General features: G+C 39.6%; 1 protein-coding gene across 1 annotated transcript; it reads left to right on the top strand.

Moving 5' to 3' along the window:
• Positions 1–1,314: 1,314 nt before the first annotated feature.
• Positions 1,315–22,131, top strand: LOC110950519 (poly(A) polymerase gamma). The gene is given in 25 exon segments (XM_051959687.1): positions 1,315–1,708; positions 3,633–3,791; positions 4,079–4,145; positions 4,329–4,410; positions 8,633–8,742; positions 8,854–8,871; positions 8,873–8,908; positions 10,439–10,550; positions 10,819–10,908; positions 11,635–11,773; positions 11,903–11,975; positions 13,913–14,033; positions 14,227–14,311; positions 15,128–15,181; positions 15,806–15,925; positions 16,028–16,137; positions 17,351–17,471; positions 17,568–17,723; positions 17,906–18,006; positions 18,298–18,500; positions 18,601–18,684; positions 18,756–18,815; positions 18,943–19,046; positions 19,157–19,257; positions 19,973–22,131. Coding segments are annotated over 25 exon segments (2,484 nt in total). The 5' UTR covers positions 1,315–1,691; the 3' UTR covers positions 20,134–22,131.
• The last annotated feature ends 1,719 nt before the right edge of the window (positions 22,132–23,850 follow it).

A 23,850-nucleotide genomic window follows, 5' to 3' on the forward strand; every position in this document is an offset into this window, starting at 1 on the left:
CAGACAACAGGCTGCAAAAGTAGCAACATGCATATAAATAATCTCCCCATAGTCTAAAACACTCAAGACTGTTGCCGGTATGAGTATTTTACGAACAATTAAATTAAGGCAAGCCGTATCTCAATAATTAAAACCCATCCAGTATTTCATGAAGTGCATAATATTTATTCTGACAGTTACCCTGCCATCCACCCAGATACCCAAGTATTTGTAGCATGATGCTTGTTAAGTTAAGCTGTTGGTAATATCAATATCAGCCCCAGCAAAGAGAAATTTTAAATTATTGGCAAAATTCCATTGTGCCATGTCTGTCATTTATTCATGTTGTTACTTTCTAGTTTTATGCCTTTATGTTTCCTTCGGTCCACCTTATTTTTGTGGTGATGAGCTCCCTGGTGGACACAAGAACACACAGTAACATTAAGCACAACACAGCAGTTTTAATTTCCAGAGATGAGGCAAGTTTTATCAATCAGACTTTATTTGTAGAGCACTTTTCATACACACTGCAGGTAACACAAACTGTTTTGTAGGACAACATAATAATAATAAAAACAGAAACTCCCACCTTCCCACTCCAGTTCCCCTTACACACCGTATATTATTGATGAAGGCTGCAAGAAACACAGTGACTAAAGAAACACTAGAGGCAGGATAAAGTCAAAAAATACTATTGCAACGGAACAATAACAAAAACTAATTTGTGAAATGATAAAAAAAGACAAAAAGGGTTACAAATAATGCAGACAAATAAAGAATTTTAAATACAGGCTATACGGGTAAATTTTTTGATTTGCTTTTTAAGGTATCAATATTGTCATCGTGCACACAGAAATGCATTAATAACATGTCATAGTTTATATTAATCTGGTGTCTACACAACACTATAATGTGTTGCAACTTAAGTCGTCTACTTTGTTAAACACTTTAACAAATACACTGTTACTATGACATTAACACAATGTTTAATTCGTCTTAGAACCAGAATTTTGCTGGTTCTCAATAAAGAAGCTTTTAGTGGGGAAAACGTGTTGTTGTTTTGAATATACTGTAAACACATGAGCTACCACAGGCTAACAAACTTAGAGCTAATAATAGTTGTGCATACATTTGACCGGCGTGCCTTCTATGCTGCGTATTATACCTTCGCTTTTCTGTTACCTCAATTCCAAGGTAACAGTTTACTTTTGCATGAATGTAGGGCGTATTTTAGCCCCTCAGACCCACCTTGTGTCAGGTGTGTTAGCAGTTAGCGGCTAACGGTGCTGTTGGATTCATGAGCTTCAGGCCTCGCAGGTCACGTGATTTGTGGCCTTTGCGAGGCGGTGCCTCTTGGTGATGGTCGCTCATCGCGCTGCACGCAAACGGTGTTCCAAAAAAACTCGGTTACATTTGTAGTTTGGGATTTAAAGAAAAACTCCTAACAGCAATTGAAGTCGTAATTAACCACCAGCATCCAAAAATACCGTGTGTTCAACGGATGAAGTAGATATTAAAATAGTTTCAGGATTATGAACTGATACGTTATCTGTTAAGAAGTGATTCCGGGTCAGTGGGAAGGTTTGAACTGCTCTCTGGAAAGTGACCATTGTTGTAATCAGGTCGAGGCTGTTATCATTTCCACTTGCTGACTTTCTTAGTTTTTTTTACGGGTTTACAGCAGAAAAACAGTGCAAGCGTTTTAGAGTGTCATGAAAGAAATGTCAAGGTAAGTCGTGCATGTGGCACATTTTTCACTTATGAGCGTTTTCCTTCGCGTTTAACATAGTCCTGAAGAATAGGCTAAAAGCTAATGTTAGCCAACTGTCACAACAACCAAACAAGGCCTACAGCCGCTTGTTGGCTAGCTCGCATGTCTGCTGGTGTGTATCTACTGTGAATATGTCTAACGGAATGAACATATTTAAGTTGTTGGTTTAGTGTATGTGAAAGTCAACTAGTAAGAGGTCTGACTGGAGCACAAATCATTCGTTAAACCAATTCTTCCGTAGCAAACGGCTAGCATTTGCTACTTGCTAAATTAGCCAATTTGTTAGCGGTTCCAACCTGTTTGTAGCATGTCTGCTAACGTTCGCTCGCCGCCTGAGATTGAATAGAGGCACATTTTAAGCATGTTTTTCTGAACTCATTTTTCAAGATGAAATTGCTCACAACTATGAAGTCGGCGTCTGATGTTTTAGTAATGTAAATTAAGCACGGTGATGTCAGTGGAGTGTTTACACATGGATTCGCGGCAATAGTATGGAGGAACAAAACTAGCTAACTGTACATCAAAACAAATGCTGCTGACGTTGATGAATGTCAAACTGTTACCTACATGGCTAACAGCTCATATCTTTTCCAGTATTCAATGCATGTTTTAAAAGCCCTAACGTTAAAAAACGAACGTGATGTGCTGTTCCGCTTATTTACTTCATTATCCGATAGCGAGCGAAGCACCGACTGATATCCTCGATTTATTGCGGATACTTGTGTGTAAACGCTAAACAGGAAATATAAAGTAGCCTATAATCAGTTATAGTCCGAGTCATCTTGTGAATATTGCTGCTTGTGGAAATCCATCTACACATGACACAAATACAAGGCAAACTAACTGATCGACCTCCAGTGTCTGTATGCTAAATCTGGTCTAGCTCGAGCTTTGCATGCAGCCTCTGTAAAAGCTGAGAGGAGTGGACCAGATTATGGGCTTGCTGATTTATATATATTGCCCTGTTATTCAAATTGAAAATAAATGCTTAATTAAGTTGATAAATTCCACAGTAACTATATGAATTAGTCAGTCTGTCAGCCAAAACAAATCAGACTGGATCAGTGAACATCATTGACTCCTTGGCCTACATTCACTGTATTAAAGGTAAGTTGTGTTACTGGTCGAGTAAACAACTTTAAATTGAAGTGTCATGAAAATATCCAGAGTAGTGATGATAAGACAGCTATGTCAGTATCACAGGCATTGAAAATAATGAAGACCCAAAAATAATTTTACACAATACATCTAAGGATGAAAGTGGATGAACAAATACCACACCAAACTTTATGTATGTTGGATTTGTGTATTTTTTTACTATTTCATGTTCAGATGTATTTATTTTGCTGGCTTATTTATTGATATGAATTTGAATGAGGAAACATTTTGTAGTTTTCAGCATGTGAGGAATCCCTAACATAGTCCCACATGGACAAGAGTCAGTTTCCCGTGATCAGTGATAAATGTTGCCATAGCTACAAACTCTCTGTACTGGGATATTACCTGCCATATTCCAAGGACTCCATGATAGAAGTCTCTCGCCCTAGCATCACCTTTCTTGTTCTCTTCAGATCAGTTTCAGTCGCTCACACGTAGAGCCATGGTAATTCCTGTCATCTGAATATTCTTTAACATAGATCCCCGTGGTAGTATATTTAATTCCTACAGTGTCCTGTGTCAGTGATAAAATGCACATTTTCCCCAAAAGAACAGAGCTTAGATACAAATCTTTTCTTATAAGGATTGATTCCAGAAGGGAAACATGAATTGGAAGTATTCTAATGTGTTTTGGCTCATCACTAGAAGTAATCTTAGGTAGTCTTGGATATACTGCTTGTCCTTTTATGCATTATACCTTAGTCTCATATTCTGTTCCTCGCAGCACCATGCCTGGTGGGCAGCAGCCTCAGAAACACTATGGCATCACCTCTGCCATTAGCCTTGCACCACCACGAGAAATAGACCGCCAGTACACCAAGAAGCTCTGTGATGCTATGAAACCGTTTGGGGTGTTTGAAGATGAAGAGGAATTGAACCACAGGTGAGGAAAAAAAAACGTGAACTTTTTATGAAAACACAACTATTAGGCACCTTTCATTCCAGCAATCACAGCAACACTTACAAAGGGAGCACAAATAAGCATGAACAGGTGTGATCCCTTCACTGGTAATCTGAACAAACTTTTAAATTTGGCCTTTCCATGATGGCATTTGATTTTAAAGCTCTTTATGTGACACATTTTCATGTCATTGCAGTAACTTAAATATACCTTGATGCTTAAAGGACAGTTTCAGTACAGCATCTGCTTAAAGTTGTATTTTCTTTCAGACTTGCAGTCCTTGGAAAGTTGAATAACTTTGTTAAAGAGTGGATTGCAGAGATCAGTGAATTAAAGGTAAGTTCTGCTATAGTACCGGAAGCCTTTTGTGTCCAAGCCATGATTTCTGTGGCCTTCTGAGGTCATCAGTAGTGACTATCCAAGCAGAGACACTAACAAAATTGAATGTTTTCTTCTGGTATGCCAATAGAATGGAAGAAGTCATACTGACTGTATACTCTGTGCATCTGTCCTTTACAGAACCTTCCACCATCAGCTATTAGCTGTGTTGGGGGCAAGATATTTACATTTGGTTCATACCGACTCGGAGTACACACCAAAGGTATGTCTTGTGGTTACTGTTGTGTATTAACATCGTCAGTCAAATCTATTCTGTTTCCCTGGCAAATTTTACAAAGACATTAAACTAACATGGCAGCAACCGTACAGTGTATGTGCACTGTAAAAATAGAGGTAACACAACATGACTGCCACACAGCACTCAGTCCTTTCTAAGCAGGCGCGCATCATTGTTTATGAAAAGCTCAGCTCACCCTGACTACACTAAAGCACAAGGCTGGCATTGTCACATCGCTCTGCTGTTGTGTGTTTTTGAAAAGACCAGTTTTGGGGTCAGAAAGCAGGGTAAACATTGGCTGACTGTGAACTGAAGGCATCAGTGTGAATGTGTATGTAGGAATAGAATGAGTTTCCCATTGTTTTAAACAAAAGTCACAAATGTGAACAAAAGCTAAAACATTTATTTTGAAAAAAAATATACACGTACAATAGAAATGTTCATCCTGTGTTTTATAATTTGTTTTCCAAAAAAAATTGAGTCTTTTTTTTAAATTATGCAGTGTTATCAATTTATTTAAATAAGGATGTTCTAAGCTAATCTGCAAATCTATTAAGGTTTCTAATGGCAATTTTATTATTTGCTATCAACTGTGTAGTCTGATGAGTTTGGATGCTTGTTTATACCAAACAGCTATAAAGTGTTTCATTACAGTTTAGCCACCTCATTTTACTGTATTGAGTAAACTGTATAGTGGAGCAACTTACTTTAATTTCAGGACAGTTTGACAGCCTAAGCCATTTTCAATGAGCTGAAAACTGCATTTAAAGATGTGTAATTTGCTTATGCTGGACAAAAAGAGGATGTTCAAGTCCTGTCCAAGTATTTTTATAGCAATACTTTGTTGTTACTGGCAAGAAATGTCCTAATCGGTTTATTTTGTCCCAGATCACATCTTTAGTCACTTTAAAGTTAAATATTTCCCAGTACCAAGTCCGAACGCACTCTAAAGGAGCTATGGAGACCACAGAAACTTGATCTGTTCTGGACTGCACAGTAGTGTTAGATTGGAGTGTCTTCACACAAATACCATTTGGTACAATACAGACGTTGGCTGTCGTGAGGGCTCACAAATCAGACAACAGACAAATGAAGAATGAGCATCAGAGTTTCATCTATCTGTGACATGCATTTGATCTGATTTATTTAGCAGGGAGATTAAAATATGCATGTTCATTATATAATATGTGTGGATATCCCAACACAATAGAAGGTAATGATCCATGCCTGTGTAGTAATATTTGCTGTATATTTTACAACATACAGTTCAAAAATATATAAATAGTGTTGAGTGAAATTGATGGTTTGTATTACGCTAGGCATTTTTAATTGAGCTTAAAACATGACAATGAGCCAAAAGTAGAATCCAGACTAAATTTTTATTCCAGACAATTCATTTGCAACTAGTAAATGCATGTTAGGGCTGTCAACCCAAAACGGTTCTAGACTGACTGAAATCAACCGGTCACAAGGACATCTCTGATTAAATGGATCAACCACTGTTCACTTAGTACACTCTACAGCCTTACTGCCTAAATCATTTACGATATACATTAAAACCCAGCATTTGCAGCATATGTAAACATTCAAACCTGATTGTTGTGCAATAAAATGATAACATATTTGAACCAGACCAGCAGGCACCTGTCCATATTCACATGATTTCTGAAAATGTAACTATATGAACTGGGGGTTCCAGGACAAAATACACACGTGGACAAAATTGTTGGTACCCCTCAGTTAAAGAAGGAAAAACCCACAATTCTCACTGAAATCACTTGAAACTCACAAAAGTAACAATAAATAAAAATTTATTGAAAATTAAATAATCAAAAACAGCCATTACTTTTGAATTGTTGATTAACATAATTATTTAAAAAACAAACTAATGAAACAGGCCTGGACAAAAATGATGGTACCTCTATAAAAGATTGAAAACTATTTGACCAGAGTGACATGATTAACTCAGGTGTGTCATTTAATTGACATCACAGGTGTTTCCAAACTCATAATCAGTCAGTCTGCCTATTTAAAGGGAGACAAGTAGTCACCCTGCTGTTTGGTGAAAAGGTGTGTACCACACTGAACATGGACAACAGAAAGCGAAGGAGAGAATTGTCCCAGGACATCCGAAAAAAATTATAGACAAACATCTTAAAAGGTAAAGGCTATAAGACCATCTCTAAACAGCTTGAAGTTCCTGTGACAACAGTGGCTCATATTATTCAGAAGTTCAAGACCCACAGGACAGTAGCCAACCTCCCTGGACGTGGCCGCAAGAGGAAAATTGATGACAAATTGAAGAGACGGATCGTTGGAATTGTATCCAAAGAGCCCAGAGCAACCTCCAAAGAAATTAAAGGTGAACTCCAAGGCCAAGGTACATCAGTGTCAGATCGCACCATTCGTCGTTGTTTGAGCCAAAGTGGACTTCATGGGAGACGACCAAGGAGGACACCACTGCTGAAAAAAACTCATAAAAAAGCCAGACTGGAATTTGCAAAAATGCATGTTGACAAGCCACAAAGCTTCTGGGAGAATGTCATTTGGACAGATGAGACCAAACTGGAGCTTTTTGGTAAGGCACATCAACTCTATGATCATAGACTCAAAAACCAAGCATACGAAGAAAAGAACACTGTCCCTACGGTGAAACATGGAGGAGGCTCAGTAATGTTTTGGGGCTGCTTTGCTGCATCTGGCACAGGGTGTCTTGAAAGTGTGCAAGGTACGATGAAATCTGAAGACTATCAAGGCATTCTGGAGAGAAATGTGCTGCCCAGTGTCAGAAAGCTTGGTCTCAGTCGCAGGTCATGGGTCTTCCAACAGGACAACGATCCAAAACACACAGCCAAAAACACCCAAGAATGGCTGAGAGAAAAGCGTTGGACTATTCTAAAGTGGCCTTCTATGAGCCCAGATCTGAATCCCACTGAACATATGTGGAAGGAGCTGAAACATGCCATTTGGAGAAGACACCCATCAAACCTGAGACAAATGGAGCTGTTTGCTCATGAGGAGTGGGCCAAAATACCTGTTGACAGCTGCAGAACGCTCATTGACAAATACAGAAATCGTTTAATTGCAGTGATTGCCTCAAAAGGTTGTGCAACAAAATATTAAGTTATGGGTACCATCATTTTTGTCCAGCCCTATTTCATTAGTTTTTTTTTTTTTAAATAATTATGTTAATCAACAATTCAAAAGTGATGGCTGATTTTGATTATTTAATTTTCAATAAATTTTTATTTATTGTTACTTTTGTGAGTTTCAAGTGATTTCAGTGAGAATTGTGGGTTTTTCCCTTCTTTAACTGAGGGGTACCAACAATTTTGTCCACGTGTGTATATGAAGGAATGTAATGCAAACCAGTTGGTCTACCGTTTAGGTGATCTGCCGTGTTCGTTGTTCATCTGTAACGTAGATAATGTTTTTGGCAAAGTTTAGACTCTGCTTTTTGGTGATCTATTTGAACAAAATGCAGCCATGTTGATAACTGCTTTGCTACTTGAAGCCAAGTTTGAGTAAACGTTCAGTGTATGTAAATGTTTAATAAGTTGGACCTAGCAGGTATTGTTTTCATGAAAGTAACAAAAACAATTGTCCGACCAATGAAAATCTAGTGGGAAAAGAACATATTAACCAATTAGTCGACCTGAAATGTCACTGCGTTGGTAAAATACTTTTAGAGAATACTGTTAATATATCTTTTACAGTAAAAATTGAAAACCCTAAAAAATAATACTTAGAGACGCTATCTGAGCCTGATTTTAAGTGCTATTTTAATAAGATGAAGTGTAATAAAATGATTTCACAGGGTTCAGTGGAGATCATTACAGTCTAGAAAATTACGGAACAGAGATATTTAATTTTTTACTTTTTTGTTTGCATTTTGTGAAAATATCTTAACTGTAGACATTTTGTACTGGCACAGTATGTAGAAAACCATAATGAAATGTTGCACTTGGAAATGATCTTGTTTTATTCACCTGGTATCATGTCTCTAATCTGGTTTTCTGTCATAGCTGCTCTACATGTTTTGTGGAGCTTCCACTCCAAGATGTTTACCCTTAATGTTTTATCACATGACCTCTTTAACCTTGAATGCAGCAACCTTGTTAATATTTCACTGAAGTCATTCACCATTTAATCTACCAAGTGACACCAGTTAGAATTAGATTGATCAAAGTTGCTGCTTTTTTTACAGGAGCTGATATTGATGCCTTATGTGTGGCTCCACGCCATGTAGAGAGAAGTGACTTTTTCCAGTCTTTCTTTGAGAAATTGAAACAGCACGAGGAGATTAAAGATCTTAGGGTAAGTCATTTTACATTTTGCTGCCTAAACACAGGACAACATAGTTGCATATCACTATGTCCAGGTTTGTTTTTGGATCAACCCTTATGTCTTTGTGTTTTTCCCATCAAGGCTGTCGAGGATGCTTTTGGTACCAGTGATAAAATTCAAATTTGATGGAATTGAGGTGAGTTATGCTAATATCCATTGGGTGCACATTGTAGTTTAGATTCTTACTAGGTAAGGAGAGACACAGAAGCTGCGTTTCCATTACCCTTAGATATGCGCAAAATGTAAATAGTGCAATAAAAACTGGTAATGGAAACACCTGAATTTCAAAAAGGACTAAAACTATCGCTAAAAAGTTTTTACGCTCTCATGAGGTAGTTTTTCAGACGTTTCGATATTGAAAAATATCGCAAAAGCGCAATGGAAACACTTTTTCCGCAATTATACGTCATGGACGTGACGTACTGTCACATGACCAGTCTCTCGGAGTAACATGCGGCGGTATGTGTGGACAGAAGAGGGAGACCGAGACTTTTCTTGCCATTATTCTTGAGAAAAACATCACTGCCATACTAGACAGCAAACAGCCGAGGAATGCAGAGTGTTTTTAACCCGTTGCGCTTCAGTGTCCCACCTGCGGTATACTTGAGATCTGCATAAGCATTTGCTAAATGTCTGAAACTGCAAACCCGATTATACAAACACTATACACCGATGGAAAGCTTAGATTCTCATGAATCCGCCGGTATAAACCACTTTCAGATGTGATTACCACAGCGGGTAATATAAACACATCTGCCAACAAACAACGAATATCCATCCATCCATCCGTTCTCTATACACGGCTTCAACGTACACAGCGCGACTCACATTTCCGGGTTCATTATTACACACGGATGAAAATATTCCACAAAAAACGGCCATAATCCAACCTTGGACATCCAGATGAAACAAGCCAGTAAACTATTTTGTCCAAAACATGTCTTGAAGTCGGTATATACTCCACGAATAGGTCGTTTTCAAGGAAATGCACCTCGCGATGCGCGTCCAATATTCCCTGTATTTCTCGTCATATTTTTATTTACAAATAGAATATTAGCGATTTTTTTTGTACTGAAAATGGCTAGAATTGACTGCAGCTTAAAGGGATAAGATAGAAGCGGAAATGAGGGAGAAAGAGTTCGACATCGAAATCTTGCGGGATGGTATTTTACGAGAGTTACGATGCTTCTGCCCAGAACAATCTTCAATGGAAACGCGTTCAAAGCGCAAATATACTTTGTCGAAATTTTAGAAATATTGCATTTATTTTGCGAAAAACTGAAATGGAAACCCAGCTAGAGATGAGATGCGTTATCTGTCTAACTTTGGAATCTCTATGCCTTAAGTATTGTATTTTGTCTAAATCAAATTTCTCAAAACCTTTAAATAGAATCATTTTAAGACTAATGGAATGTTTTCGACTTGATGTCCAACCACCCATTATTCCCTTGTGTCATGAAAAAGGGATGAAGTGGTCCTCATCCAGCTGTGTGTGACATTTAAATTTTGTTGTGCCTCATCTGTTACTTTTCTAACCTCTGTCTTTTCTGTATGTTACTGTGCTCCGTGGCAAAATAAACATGATAGGTTAAGCTTAGCTGATGATGAGCAAATTTAGACGTTTTCATCTCTCTACTGCCTTTTTTGTCTGTCTCCGTCTCAACAGATTGACCTGCTTTTTGCCAGACTGGCCTTACAGTCCATTCCAGACAACTTGGACCTGAGGGGAGACTCCATTCTGAGAAACTTGGACATTCGGTGTATTCGCAGCCTTAATGGTAAATTACTGTGGCATTTATTTAATCATGTTCTTACAGCAGTGAAATTGATATTGCTGTTGGTGGTGGTGCTGTTTTTACTGTGACATTCAGTCAGCATCAGAGTAGAACAAGCATATCCATTTGCAGCACCTAGTTGTGGCAGGTATGAGAATTCAGACGGCAGAAGTTTGTTCTTCTGAAATAGAAACCTTTTTTTGTGGGAATTTCCACAGCTGTAAGAGTATAGTACTTGTCTGTGTCTGAGATTTCTGTTTTGTCATTACAGGTTGTCGAGTAACTGATGAAATTTTGTACCTGGTGCCAAACAAAGAAAACTTCAGGCTGACATTAAGAGCCATTAAACTGTGGGCAAAGCGTAAGTGTTCTTCACATGCCTGATGCACTTGTACACCTCCTGTTTTTGGTTGCTTTTAGTGCATTTTGTTAGCCTAGCCGTGCTAGACAACCCACGGCAACGAATTTAATTCTCTGCCAGGGTGGGTCTAGTTACCCTCCATAAGGCTTGAGGTTGGATTCTCCTAAAACTGGCCGGACGAATCACCATGAAGTGTAGAGTCAGAAGGCGGGCATAACTAAGTGACGACAGAGGCGCGACGATTCTGACAGAAACAACTAGCCTAGCCGTGCTATACGACAACAGTCGTTGAGCTCCATTAGCACCGACTCTGAATAATCTTTCTGTTAACATGTCTGTAATATACTTGAGCTTCACCCATTGACTGTATAAATAAGGCTTCACCGAACTACCGCATCCTCTGATTTCCGCCGCTCCAGGAGTCTATTCGTTGCGCTGATTGGTTGTATACCTACCCAATTGCTGCAGAGTGATATGATAGACAACCTTTTAGCCTGCCTGCCTCCCTGTCGAGCGTGCCTAGACCCTTGCGTCTTCAGAGCATGGGTCTAGCGCGGCTAGGCTAGCATTTTGTTGTATCCGTGGCTATAAACATTTGCTGCTTTGTTGTCAGCATTGACCATCAATAGATGTTCCTTTCAGTATTAACTCGGTTTCATGTATACTTAACAGACACTGTTTATTTTGGATAACGCCACCTTGCTGTAATGTATCTCCTGACTCCAGGTCGAGGGATCTACTCCAACATGCTGGGCTTTCTGGGTGGAGTGTCATGGGCCATGTTGGTGGCCAGGACCTGCCAGCTCTACCCCAATGCTGTCGCTGCCACGCTTGTCCACAAGTTCTTCTTGGTTTTCTCCAAATGGTGAGACAGTTTAATAATTTCTTATTGTCTTCTTCCACTTGATTACATCAGAATTTTCCAGCCTTGCATGACGAAAATCACTATAACTCAGTATTCCCTCATTTGATGACTGTACTTGCCTTTATGTAGGGAGTGGCCAAATCCTGTGCTATTGAAACAGCCTGAGGACAGTAACCTGAATTTACCCGTGTGGGATCCTAGAGTGAGTATGACACCAGAGTTTTATTTCTTAATGTTTCCAGTGTTGTTGTGCCTCTGTTTTGCTTCAATATTGCTGTGTAGACACAGTAATGCAATCAGAACATAGTTGTACAAAGTTGCTTGGACTGACAGCGGGAGCTTTTCATTTCTCTTATTTCATGTCTCCTCATCCCTCTGTCCTCATGTGACCATGACATTGATCGGGTCCTCCATCATGAGCTCCAATGGTCTAAACTCTGCTCGTTGGAGGCTTCCCAAAGCAGCTTGGAGCAAGGAAGACTTTTTTTTCCCCCAATGTGGATGCTGTTTATTAGCTAGATAAACCCCGTCAATAAAAACACTGCATTAGCACTTGAATGGTGCAACAGATGTGTATCTCTGCTTAAGTCGCATCAGACGAATAGAAGTAATGTATGGGGTAAAACTGAACACTTTTGCACTCCTTTCTTTCAAATTGTCTTGAAAAGGCACTTGTCCTTTATCCCATTTCTGCCTCGGTTGTTTCCCCCTGATTTTACCATTCTCTGGTCATTGCTTAACAACTGCTAATGTAAACATCGCAGAGTTATGAATAAGGGCCTAAATTGAATCATTCAATGTATTTGCTTAAATTAGTTTATTAGCGTAAAAATGTAGGATATTTTACACACTCTGTTTGGAAAACAATAAAAGGATTTTATTTGAAACTTGTTCTTGTTGCTCTGATGGTAGATGATTTGCTGATGAGAAAGAAAAATTGTCTGAGTTTTAGTATCTTTTTAATGGCGTTTATTTATTGCAAATATGGTGCACTCTGTGGTAATAAAAATAGAACAGGGTTTGGAAGATACTCGGTCTGTTATAAAGCAATAGTAGCACCTACAAACTCCTAGATTCTCATACTTGTAGGTGAAAGGTTGCTTATGATTAGACCCACGTTTGATTCATGTAAGTGAGTGTTTGTTTCACATGTAAGCAAATTGTAGATGCCAGCATCCACACACCAGGTGGCGCTGCAGAGTGGGGTGAATGTGCATCATACAGTCAAGAGTATGAGCAGTCGTTCTTTAAGATTATGTGCTCTGCTAAGACTTTGATAGATATTTTTTTTTGTGTTGTCACATTTTTCTTTTGTCTACTAATCTACGTATTCCAAACCAATTGCTTTTTTGCCTCAATTGAAAACGCTCTTGCAGTTGTAACTGCTGTGACATGTTTGTTGTGTGCCTTCAGCAATAAACAGTTTTTAACCATCTATTGGTCTGTTTTCCATTCAGTCACAGTGATGACTGCCGAGCTCAGGGTTGAAAGTTTATAATCAAAGTCTAGCCCGTTAAATAAAATTAGGAACAAAATGAATGCTAAAACCAGAGATTTCATGGCAATAACGTAGGGCATTCTTAAATAGTCATCATTTTTAATAGGGGAAAGTCAAGTGTGTTAAAGACTTTTAACTAAGCATATGCAGTATATTTAAGAAATGTAATGCTGGTTTGACTGATCTGTATGCACTTTAAAACCAGGCTTGCTATGCATTTGTTGATGCTAGTCATTCATCTGATATTAAGGAAAATACACAGTACTCATGAATTTCAAGGGAAGATTCTTAAAAAAAAAAGCTTCTGTTCACAGGTATGAGATCCAGCTGTGTAGCCTCAGTAACAGACAAATTAGTTCACATAATGTTTTTACGGGGTGCATGTCTAACTTCAGAAATTGTTACCTTAGTTCCTCCATACTTAATAACAGTTGAGGAAAAAATGCAAAGGAGAAAAATGTGAAGCCAGAAAAAGGAATTAGGACATACCATGTGTTTGTGTGATATGTGCCTTTTAGATTTATGGCGCCTTTCAATGTCGGGGGGGGGCTCGCTCTACTCTTTCAGCTTGGTGGGCAGTGTGTGCTGATATGTTGACAAATACTTAATCTTGCTTCTCTGTGCTGTTTATAAATCTTTAGGTGAATCCATCTGACAGGTACCACCTGATGCCCATCATCACACCTGCCTATCCCCAGCAGAACTCGACCTACAATGTGTCCACGTCAACACGCACCATCATGAGCGAAGAGTTCAAATACGGTAAAGACTTGCGGTACTCAACACTGTAGGATTGTAGAATGTGCAAAGACAAGTTCATTTCTTATATTCTCCAAAAACATTGAAATGAGTGTCTCGAAAGACAGCGGTAAAGGTGCATTTATGCACACTGAAGTATGAATAAGAACTTTCAAAGCTAATAGGTGTTTGTCCCTTTGTGTGTTGTCATGTACAGGTCTCAGCGTCACAGATGAGATTCTTCAGGGCAAAGCAGAATGGTCCAAACTCTTTGAGCCACCCAACTTTTTCCAAAAGTACAAGTAGGTGTTAATTTTGTCAGATAAGGAATTGATTTACTTCATTTTTCTGCATTAAGGATATTACTATTATTTAACATGTCAGCTTGGTGCATATTTTTCAAAACATTTTTTGGAGATGAGCCGTTTGTGTGACATTAACCGTTTTGGGAGGCTGCAAAATGCCCTTGTGCAGTTGAAATGAAGTGATGCAACTTTTTTTCCTAACCAACTTATTTTTTTACGCTTTTTGGTTTGGGCAGATTTGACTCATCCTAACTGTGGTCAGTAGAGTTTGGTTGACTCATGCTGTTTGTGAAAGTTTCTCCCACACACTTGAAGTATCACAGTTAAGTTTGCTGCCAGGTTCTGTTGTTGCTGTTGCACCAACTCTTGAGCTACATGAACCACCTGAGCAGTGGTGAGACAGTTCACGGTTATGCAGCACACACTCCCAGGAGTTTACTTAAAAAACAAAACAAAAAAAACCATGAAATTCCTGCTGGATCAGGCTTTTTTTTTACTTTTTATTCATGCCACATAGGTAGAACAGATGATGTACAAAAATCACACCATCACAATTTACTCACTGGATCAGGCTATTTAATGGTTAATATCACAATAGTAGTAAAATAAGGTATAACATCAGCAACATTGTGCCATATTTTAGCAAATGCTGCTTGACTGGGGTCTTGAGGCTGTTTTTCTGTCAGGAATACATCTGACAATGTGTCCAATCCCTGTACAAGCATTTAGTGTCTCTCAAAAGGACTCTCTTAGTTTTAGTTGCATAAGATTGCGACTGATGGCATGCTTTGTTTTCTTTCTTTTTTTTTGCAGACATTACATTGTTCTAACTGCCAGTGCATCCACAGAAGAAAACCACTTAGAATGGTGAGTGTCAAATGGTAGGATCTCTAGTAGATCTACAAGGGTAAGGCACCTTCAGTTTTCACTGTGTTTAAATGTCATTGTAACATTTCAACTAAGATAGCCGGCACACCATTCTTGAGTTTTGCGTGTAAAGTTCTTCTATTGTATTAGTGTATAATAAGGCTGTTCCAGTATGTGTTAAAAGTGAAACACTGATTTACTGTCCATCATATACATATAATAATATCGTAAATAATGCAGTGCCAGTAACTCTGCCGTTGACCACCTACACTGAAGCAACACACAGTACAGTTATGACTTTCTGTCCACCTCCTACTCTTGTAGTTTGACTCTCATTCATTTGGCATAAAAGAGGCAAAACAAGCAATAAACAAATTTACCATTGAATGGACTGAAAGCATCGAAGCATTTCTACAGATCTCACAATAGTATTATCATGAATTCTTCTGGCCATGATAATCATTTCAGGAAAATGTCATATTGTGACAGCTCAGCTGTTGAACCAATCCTTCTCATAATATGAAAAACAAATCTAAATCATGGAAGGAAATTGTACAACTATTCTGCTAAGATCACTTTCATTACTGGCTTTTTCCATGAATACATCCCAATGTTTACCTCCAGGATCGGCCTGGTGGAGTCAAAGATCCGCGTTCTGGTGGGAAACCTGGAGAGGAATGAGTACATCACCCTGGCTCATGTCAACCCCCAGTCGTTCCCCGGGTCCAAAGAGAATCGCAATGAGTGAGTCCACTTTTATACACGAACACACACAGCTCTGTGACACAGTAAAGCTTTATCCTCCTAACAAAATGTTTTTGTGCTGTTTGTGTGTTTCTGCTACAGGAACGACTTTGTGTCCATGTGGTTCATTGGGATCATCTTCAAGAAGGTGGAGAACGCGGAAAGTGTAAACATTGACCTGACGTATGACATTCAGTCCTTCACAGACACCGGTAGGTCCTTTGAGATCACTGAGCATTTTCAGGCTGTGGAACAGTATGAAGAAGTCACACTGCTTTTCCTTACACTCTACTTTTCCTCAAGTCTACCAACTATTTCCTACAGTAAAAATGGGCAGCACCATACTCATTGACAATATCAAAACAGTTTCTATATTAACACCTGAATATGCAGGGCTGTGTTATTTTTTTCTGATTCCATTATGTTGTTTTTCACGGTAAAAATCAGGGAACTCAAATACATTTTAGTCCAGGGGCCACATAAAGCCCAGTCTGATCTCAAGTGTGCGGCACCAGTAAAATCACAGCATTATAACCTATAAATAACCACAACTCTAACGTTTTCTCTTTGTTTTAGTTCCAGAAAGTACATTCTTATCTTTCTACGAAACATAATGAACACCCTGAAATTTCTTTAAAAAAAACAAGTTCAACTTCAACAGTATGATGCCTTGGTTGATCATTTACTGATTACAACTGCCAGATCATAGCCCATCGACAAAGAAACAAGCATTCAGTCATAGGTATCTGGAGCTGAACAATCTAGTGTTTGACTTTATGATCAAAACAACTTGTCATGGTCTGTAATTTTTGCCCTTTGCGAAGTCTTCCTGTGGGCCAGAATGGACCATCTGGGGGCCATATGTTCACACCACCTGGTAAAAATAATCGGAGTAGATGAGCCGAAGTGGTGACAAGATAGCGTACGCCGGTGTTCCAATTGCACATTAACGATGCGTTCTCCTGTTCTCTGGAGTCCGTACGTCTGAGTCCGAAAGGCCAGTACAGTTTGCGCATCGTGGAAAACAGGCCCGACATTAAAACAGTAGTTCAGATAATTAGTTCCCCATAGATGGACCTTTTCCTCCCAATCGGTTGTGCCCCCATCATGCCTCTGCGCCTCACTATTTGAAAAACACTGCTATATGCTGTGGTGTTCAGTGTATACAGTTGTGAATAAGATTAGTTGGGTTGAAGACTAAGAACTACTGAAAAAATGCCAGATGACTTTCCATCTGTTAGGGTTACAATTTTTGGCAATTTTTTTGTTGCTGCATGGCTTCAAAGAGAATTTGAAAATATGAATGTACCAAGGTTGGGTATTCAAGTTTCAGTGAGTCAAGAACTCATTTACATGACAGGATAAAGTCCCACAAACATTCATGGCAGAAGTCAGTCAACCTCAACATCACATTGTTCTCTACAGTGTACAGACAAGCCAACAACATCAACATGCTGAAGGATGGGATGAAGATTGAAGCAACACATGTGAAGAAGAAACAGCTCCATCAGTACCTTCCTCCTGAACTGGTGCAGAGAAGAAGAGGGTGAGATATCTTCCTCTGCATGACAGTTCAACATCACTGTGTATTTGTTCCTGTTTATTCACCTCCCTTTCCAAATCTGCCCTCTTTTCTGCAGAGTATAGCGGAGTTGAACCGCAGCTCTAATGGTGGGAGCTCTAAGCGGATCTCTCTGGACAGCAGTCACCTGGACAGCTCCAGAGACACAGACTCAGGGACTCCCTTCAGCTCCCCAACCAGCAAGCCCTCTAAACCTGCATTTGACACAGATGACAGGTGTGATAAGCGTCATCTAGTGCTGTGTGTTTATTTTTTACAGCTGTGTTAAATGCATTTCTTGTATCCACAGATGTTTAGTTCCTCTTTATGTATTTTTTTTCTTTATAATTCTTGATGATGAAAAGGCTCAAACCCACAATGTGATGCTGAATGTTTTCTTTCTGCTCTGTGTTTTGCAGCGTCAGCCCTCCCAAGCAGCTTTTTGTGGAGAGCCCCCCAGCACCCAGTGCAGCACCCACTGCTACAGACCAGGGCATGTCCATCCCTGTCATTGGCTCAAGTGAGTTAAAATATTGTAGGTTATCAGACGGATACAATGTATAAAATAATAAAGTAATCTTCATTACCTTAATAACACAAAGTATAATTTTTCAGTATCTATTTAACCTCCACTGTCCAGCCATCAGTTGCAGACCTAATAACAAACACTAGCTAAAATCTTGAAATCAAGGAAGCAAGATTAATTTGGTAAACAAGTACATGTTCATATTCACAGTGTCAAAGCTGTGGATAAACACCCATTACGTATTTTATTAATTTTCTTCCCGTCTGTTTCCCTCTCGCTCTGAAGTGCCTCCAGTTAAAGCAAAGCCTCCTTCCCCACCAGCCAGCAGCTCAGTCAGCACAGTGCTGAGCGGGAATGTGAAGCCCACCGCCACCAGCAGCCCCGAAGAGGAGCCCAACGGCCTGGACGACTCCGTCAATGGAGCTCCTGTCAAGAGACCACACTCACCTACACAAGAGGACCTTACCAAGAGGCACAAAGACGCAGAGGTGAGGATGGAGCAGTTTGTTGATTTTGGACTCAGTTACAGATTTGATGCAATTTGACTATCGTGTAAAAGTTGTGACATTGTTCGGCTTTTTGTTGCAGGTGGTGCCCAACGATGACTCTGCATTCAAAGAGCCATATCCAGTATCCTCTGACGCCTATACACATGGAGATGGACCTAATCTTGTAAGTGTAACTCTGTCTGCTTTTGTTAACTGTTGTTGCAAAAATGACATTTTGTCTCTATTCAACATTAGACTTCTCTGTCTGGATCAAAGGCAAAGCCCATTCCAACCATTGATACCTCAAGAACACAGGTAACCGGTTTATGTGCCTTACTAGTTTTCGATATGTAGTGGACCTGTTTTCTATGTTGTTGATATGTTTTATTTAAGTCATAAAGACAAGTCTGGTGATGTATAATGTTGCTGTTTCTTACCTCAGAGACTTCCCAGCATGGAGCTGCCAGATGCCTCCTCACCTCTGCCAGCCAGTAACAGCTGTCGTGTTGTGAAAAATTCCATTAAACTGGCACTCAACCGCCACAAGTGAGTTTCAGTTGTTTTTTTCCAAATCTGTTATGGCAGATGAAACTGCTGCTGTTACTTCTAATGTATTAACGCTGCAACATTTTTATCTTTTGTTTCACTGTACGTAGCATCACACCTCCCAAGCCTCCAGTGTCTGAGGGCGCCGTCACCACCGACGCTCCACCTGCCAGCGAAGAAAAGGGCATGTCCATTCCTGTCATTGGCTCAAGTGAGTCTCTGTTTCTTTGCCATCAGTTCTAGTAGCTGTCATCAGAAGGTTTTGTTGTGTAATCTTGATTTTTGTCAACAAAAGCATAAGACACCAAACTTATTTTTTCCAAGAGAAAAATAAAAATCTTAAACAATTTTATTGTTAGTGGAGAGCAGTGATGAGCAAGTCACGTCTGCAAGTCACCCCAGCAGTGCATCCCCTGCTGTAAGACTGTATTGGAAACGTATGTCATTGTGGTTTGGCTTAGCCCGAAATGCCGCTGCTAAAGCAGACCAACTTGGGCTAATGGAAAAACACTACAAGTTATACATAAAAGTATAGAAGAAACAGCCATCCAGACATCTCTGAGCAAACCCCATGCATCTCCATTAACATGCAGCATCACTCCAGCCTCAGTCTGATGTATCTCTGCAGACCAGGGTGACATGAACTACGTGCATGAGCCAGCAATCTGTCAGTTATACACAAACTAACAGTGCTTGTTTCACTAACCATGCAACAAGATCAACACCTGTAACTAGGGTAACTGTACAGAACAAACATGGCTCCAGAATTAGAAAAACATGATAAAAAAAAAAACATATTAAAATGTCAGTGACCAAAACCAGACTTCAGTGTTTAATAAAAACGACTTAAATAACTAAAATGTGACTACCACAAACTAAATCAAATGGTAAAATGAAAAGTTTTATGCCCCTCTTTCTCTTTGTAGAACACGTGGCACCCTCTGTCGGCAGCTCCATTCCCACACTAGTGAGCCGAGGAGCCGACCCGCTGAATGGAGCAGCCTCCAAGAGACCCCTCTCCCCCTCTATGGAGGAACAGGCCAAGAGGTTGAAAGAAACAGAGAAGGCCAGAATCCACATAGCTTGAACACACATCCAATAAACTGGATTCATACACAGACAGAGGTGGGGCTTTACAGTCAACACCGAGGGGATGACTTCACACAGGGACAGGGAGCAGGTTCAGGTTAGTGAGTCTGAAGTGTGAAGCAGCAGAACGGACCTCACCTCAAATCTTTCAGAGATTACAGATTTGCCAGTGGATAGGGGATTTGGCTAATGCTGTCTCGCTCACAGCCAGAGGGTGTGTAAGCCCACAGTCACCGAGATATGACATGAGAACTAAAGCAGCAGTTTTTTACTCCTCTTCTCCCTCAGTGTTTAAAATGTACACAGTTCAGATGGAAAATGGTCTATTCTTTTCATTTTCCCTTTTTCCAGTTTAACATGTTTTAAAAACAAAAGAAGACCCAGGACATTTATCGACGCTTGCTGCACACACTTCTGGTGTATGCTGATTTTTTTTTTTTTTTTTGTTTAGTTTTTCTTTTCATTTCTTCTCTCAAAAACTTGTACAGTAAATGTTAATGTACATAACTTTTTGTCTTAAAAAGAAGCAAAAGATCACTGTTAAGTCTTTTGACCATTCTATTGTAGTTTTATCTAAAAAGAAAAAAAAAGTTTAAAAAATTGTAATTTTTTTTTTTGTTTTTCTCTACTGCTTGTCCCAAAACAAAATGTCTCCAGCCCTGGATATTTTTTGTAGACACTGTATAAGTTTGGATACAGTTGCAGGGAGGATTTGTTGAGAGTTTGCTTGGGTATGACAGAAATCACAACCACAGCTCTTTGGACCAGCGTAACTAGCCAAAGAGGTCTCACGGTTAGTATCAGAACTGCAATGTGTTGGTGATTGTAGACGCCCAGTGACATCAGAGCTTCTCAGGTGCTGGTAAGTCCAAGAAAACATCCACATAACGGGAACCATCGTGCATTTTCTTGAAGTGTTTCATTGTTCAGCTCTTGGAAGGATTAGTACAGAACATTAGAAGAACCATATCGGAATGCTGAACGTTAATCCTTCTGTCATTGGAGCCTTTGTCACCTACTGTTCATCTTGGATGGCGAGTTTCCTCCCCACTTTTCATGGTGTCATCAAGCCGTCAGATAAGTGTAGTTGCCATAGAAACGTGAGCACTGAACAGTTCAGACAGTTGTAAGGATGTGTTTAAATATCAGTTTTGTGTATGTACCTGTGACAGATTGTCTGACACCTAACATTAACCTCAAGTCCATCAGGAGGACTAAACAACAACAACAACAAAAAAGGAATTTGTTCGGGATGCTGCTTGACCCCCCCCTCCAAAACCCCACAGTCACACCCACCACTTCAGTGGTCTGTTTGCTTGTGAAGTTTGTTCCTGGTAAGACCAAGTTTCATTTGCGAGCGCGTTTCTCGTCCGTTGGAAATTTTGTGGTGCTTTGTGGAAAAAAAAAAAAATGGTTCGAAGCTTTTTGAAGAGTCGTGCCGGTTTGTGTGTGTATGCATGCATATATGGCTGGCTGTGTGTGAGCGTGCATGCATAGGTGGTTGTGTTTGTGTTGGAGTGAGACAGAATTCCCTTCGTTTTGGGTGTTAGCCCGCTGCGCCTCCTGTGGAGGTTCTTAAAAGGCATCTCCTGGGGCCACAAGTGGTGGTGGTGGGGGGTCAGGAGACAACTTTTTACTTGCCTTGGGTCCCAACTCTCCATCTTGAAGCTGGGTGTCAGGGTTTGATTTCAGAACAGAGGTTATATGTATACAGCGACATGTAAAGTGATGCTAACAAGGCGCCCTCTTCATGGAGCAGGTAGAGAGTTGGGCCGCAGGCTTTTTTCCAGCACCAGTTTCCCCAACTAAATGTACAGAGAACAGTTTTTTCAAAATGCATATTCTTCATTATTGGGGGTTTTCTTATCACTTTATTTATATTTGCATATTTGTACCATGTGATCTTTTTTTTAATAGCATTCATAGCAGGTAGGTCTTTTTTGAAATCTGCACCACTCTGTTTCAGACAACTCATGTTTTGCTGTTTGAAAGCATTTAACAAAACAGGTCATTTAGATGTTTGTTTCTAAAATGTATTGAAAGGGTATTTTTGTATGTGTTTATCACTTCCTTTAATTGAATCCGTACATCCATTAAACCCCTAAAAAAACTATGCAGTCTGTGCTTATTTTGTTGCATCTATTATATTGTTCTGTGCGTCATTATCGGTTGCATCACATTTAGAGCTCTCCTTGCAGTAATGGGAGGTGTCCTTAATTACTTACACATCATGTTTGCTTTTCTGGGAAAGTCTTAATGCTTTGTGCTTGTTCACTGTAATAACAAAGTAAATCTTACTCATCAGAAATGGGGGAAAAAAGCCTCATAACTGTCATCTTTCAGAGTAGATTTCACATGAAGAAAATGAATAAAAGCATGTTAAATGAATTGGTGAAACAATAACCTGTTGCAAGTGTCAAAGGAATTGAAATTGTAGTTTTACAGTTAACGTGGACAAGGTGCTCTAAAGTGCTTTCAAAATGGAAATCTGGAGAATCCCATGATGTTTGTTAATTGGTCTATACAGCTTCAGAAGCATTATGAAATAGACCTTAAGGGAAGGAAAATATGATTCTTCTTCATGGAAAAGTTCTGTATGATCTGTCCATAACTGGTTGACTGGTTTCCTGCACCCATAGTATCCGGAGTTTAATCCCACGAAACCTGGAAATATCTTGAGCAATCAGGGATGTAACATGAAGTTTAGCAACTGCATAAGTCAGCCACATAGACTATATAAAAGACGGACATAGCCACAGTGATGTCACTTGTTGGTTTGTGGACTACTCTTCAAGTCTCAATTTTGGCATTTTGCCGTTGTCATGTTGCTCTTTTTGAAACCAGATGTGATGAGTGAGTGTGTGGATCTGACTGAGAACTCAGGGACACAGTGATACAATAGCAACCTGCCTTTTACAAGGAAGGCAGATTCTGTTTCACTGTCTTTTGCTGTAAATTGGACCATCATTTTCAAATTGAACCTCATGTACTAAATACGACTTGAAGCTAGCAATTGAGACTAAAAACCTATTAGCTTAATATTTGCTATGGTAACAAATCAAAGAAGAGGAAGGGTAATTTTCACATCCAGAGGAGTAAGCCCCCTTCTGGCTGTTACAAATAATGCAGGTAACTTCTGCTCCACTTTTCAGACCCAGAGACTAAGTCCATCTTTTCCGTAAAGCCTACGGTCAGCCACTGATTTCACCTTTTTCATATGAGTCTGGTCACAGCCAAGCAGCCGCCTGTGGTGCTGGAAAATGAAGCCAACAGCTGTGCTAAAAACTGCAGTTCCTTAAATGTCCACTGGAGGCTGGCTAGAACGGCAAATCAGTCCTTATAGATTCCCAAGAGGACAACTTTAGACGAAAAAAGTTCACAGCATGATATAAACAAATATTTTGACTTCATCAGCTAATTTATACATTTGAAACAACTCATATGACGCCTTTCTAAAATGGAATTAAAGCTTAAATTCATGTGTAGTCAAGGATGTGACCGCTTTGAGTGATGGGAGGGTGTTATCACAGTCTTACCCCGCCTCAGTTTCACTCACAATCCACCTGTTTGCTCATTTTTGGGTTAAACAGGGGTTAGAAGGAATCAGGGACCTGAGGAGAGGTTCAGGGAACCCAGAGGTGACATCACAAAGGGTTTGTCCTTTTTAAACAGTCTATGGTCACAGCTAACCCCAGGTTACACTTCTCACTGCATT

This window comes from Acanthochromis polyacanthus, chromosome 15 (assembly GCF_021347895.1).
Source record: "Acanthochromis polyacanthus isolate Apoly-LR-REF ecotype Palm Island chromosome 15, KAUST_Apoly_ChrSc, whole genome shotgun sequence".
NCBI classification, from domain to species: domain Eukaryota; kingdom Metazoa; phylum Chordata; class Actinopteri; family Pomacentridae; genus Acanthochromis; species Acanthochromis polyacanthus.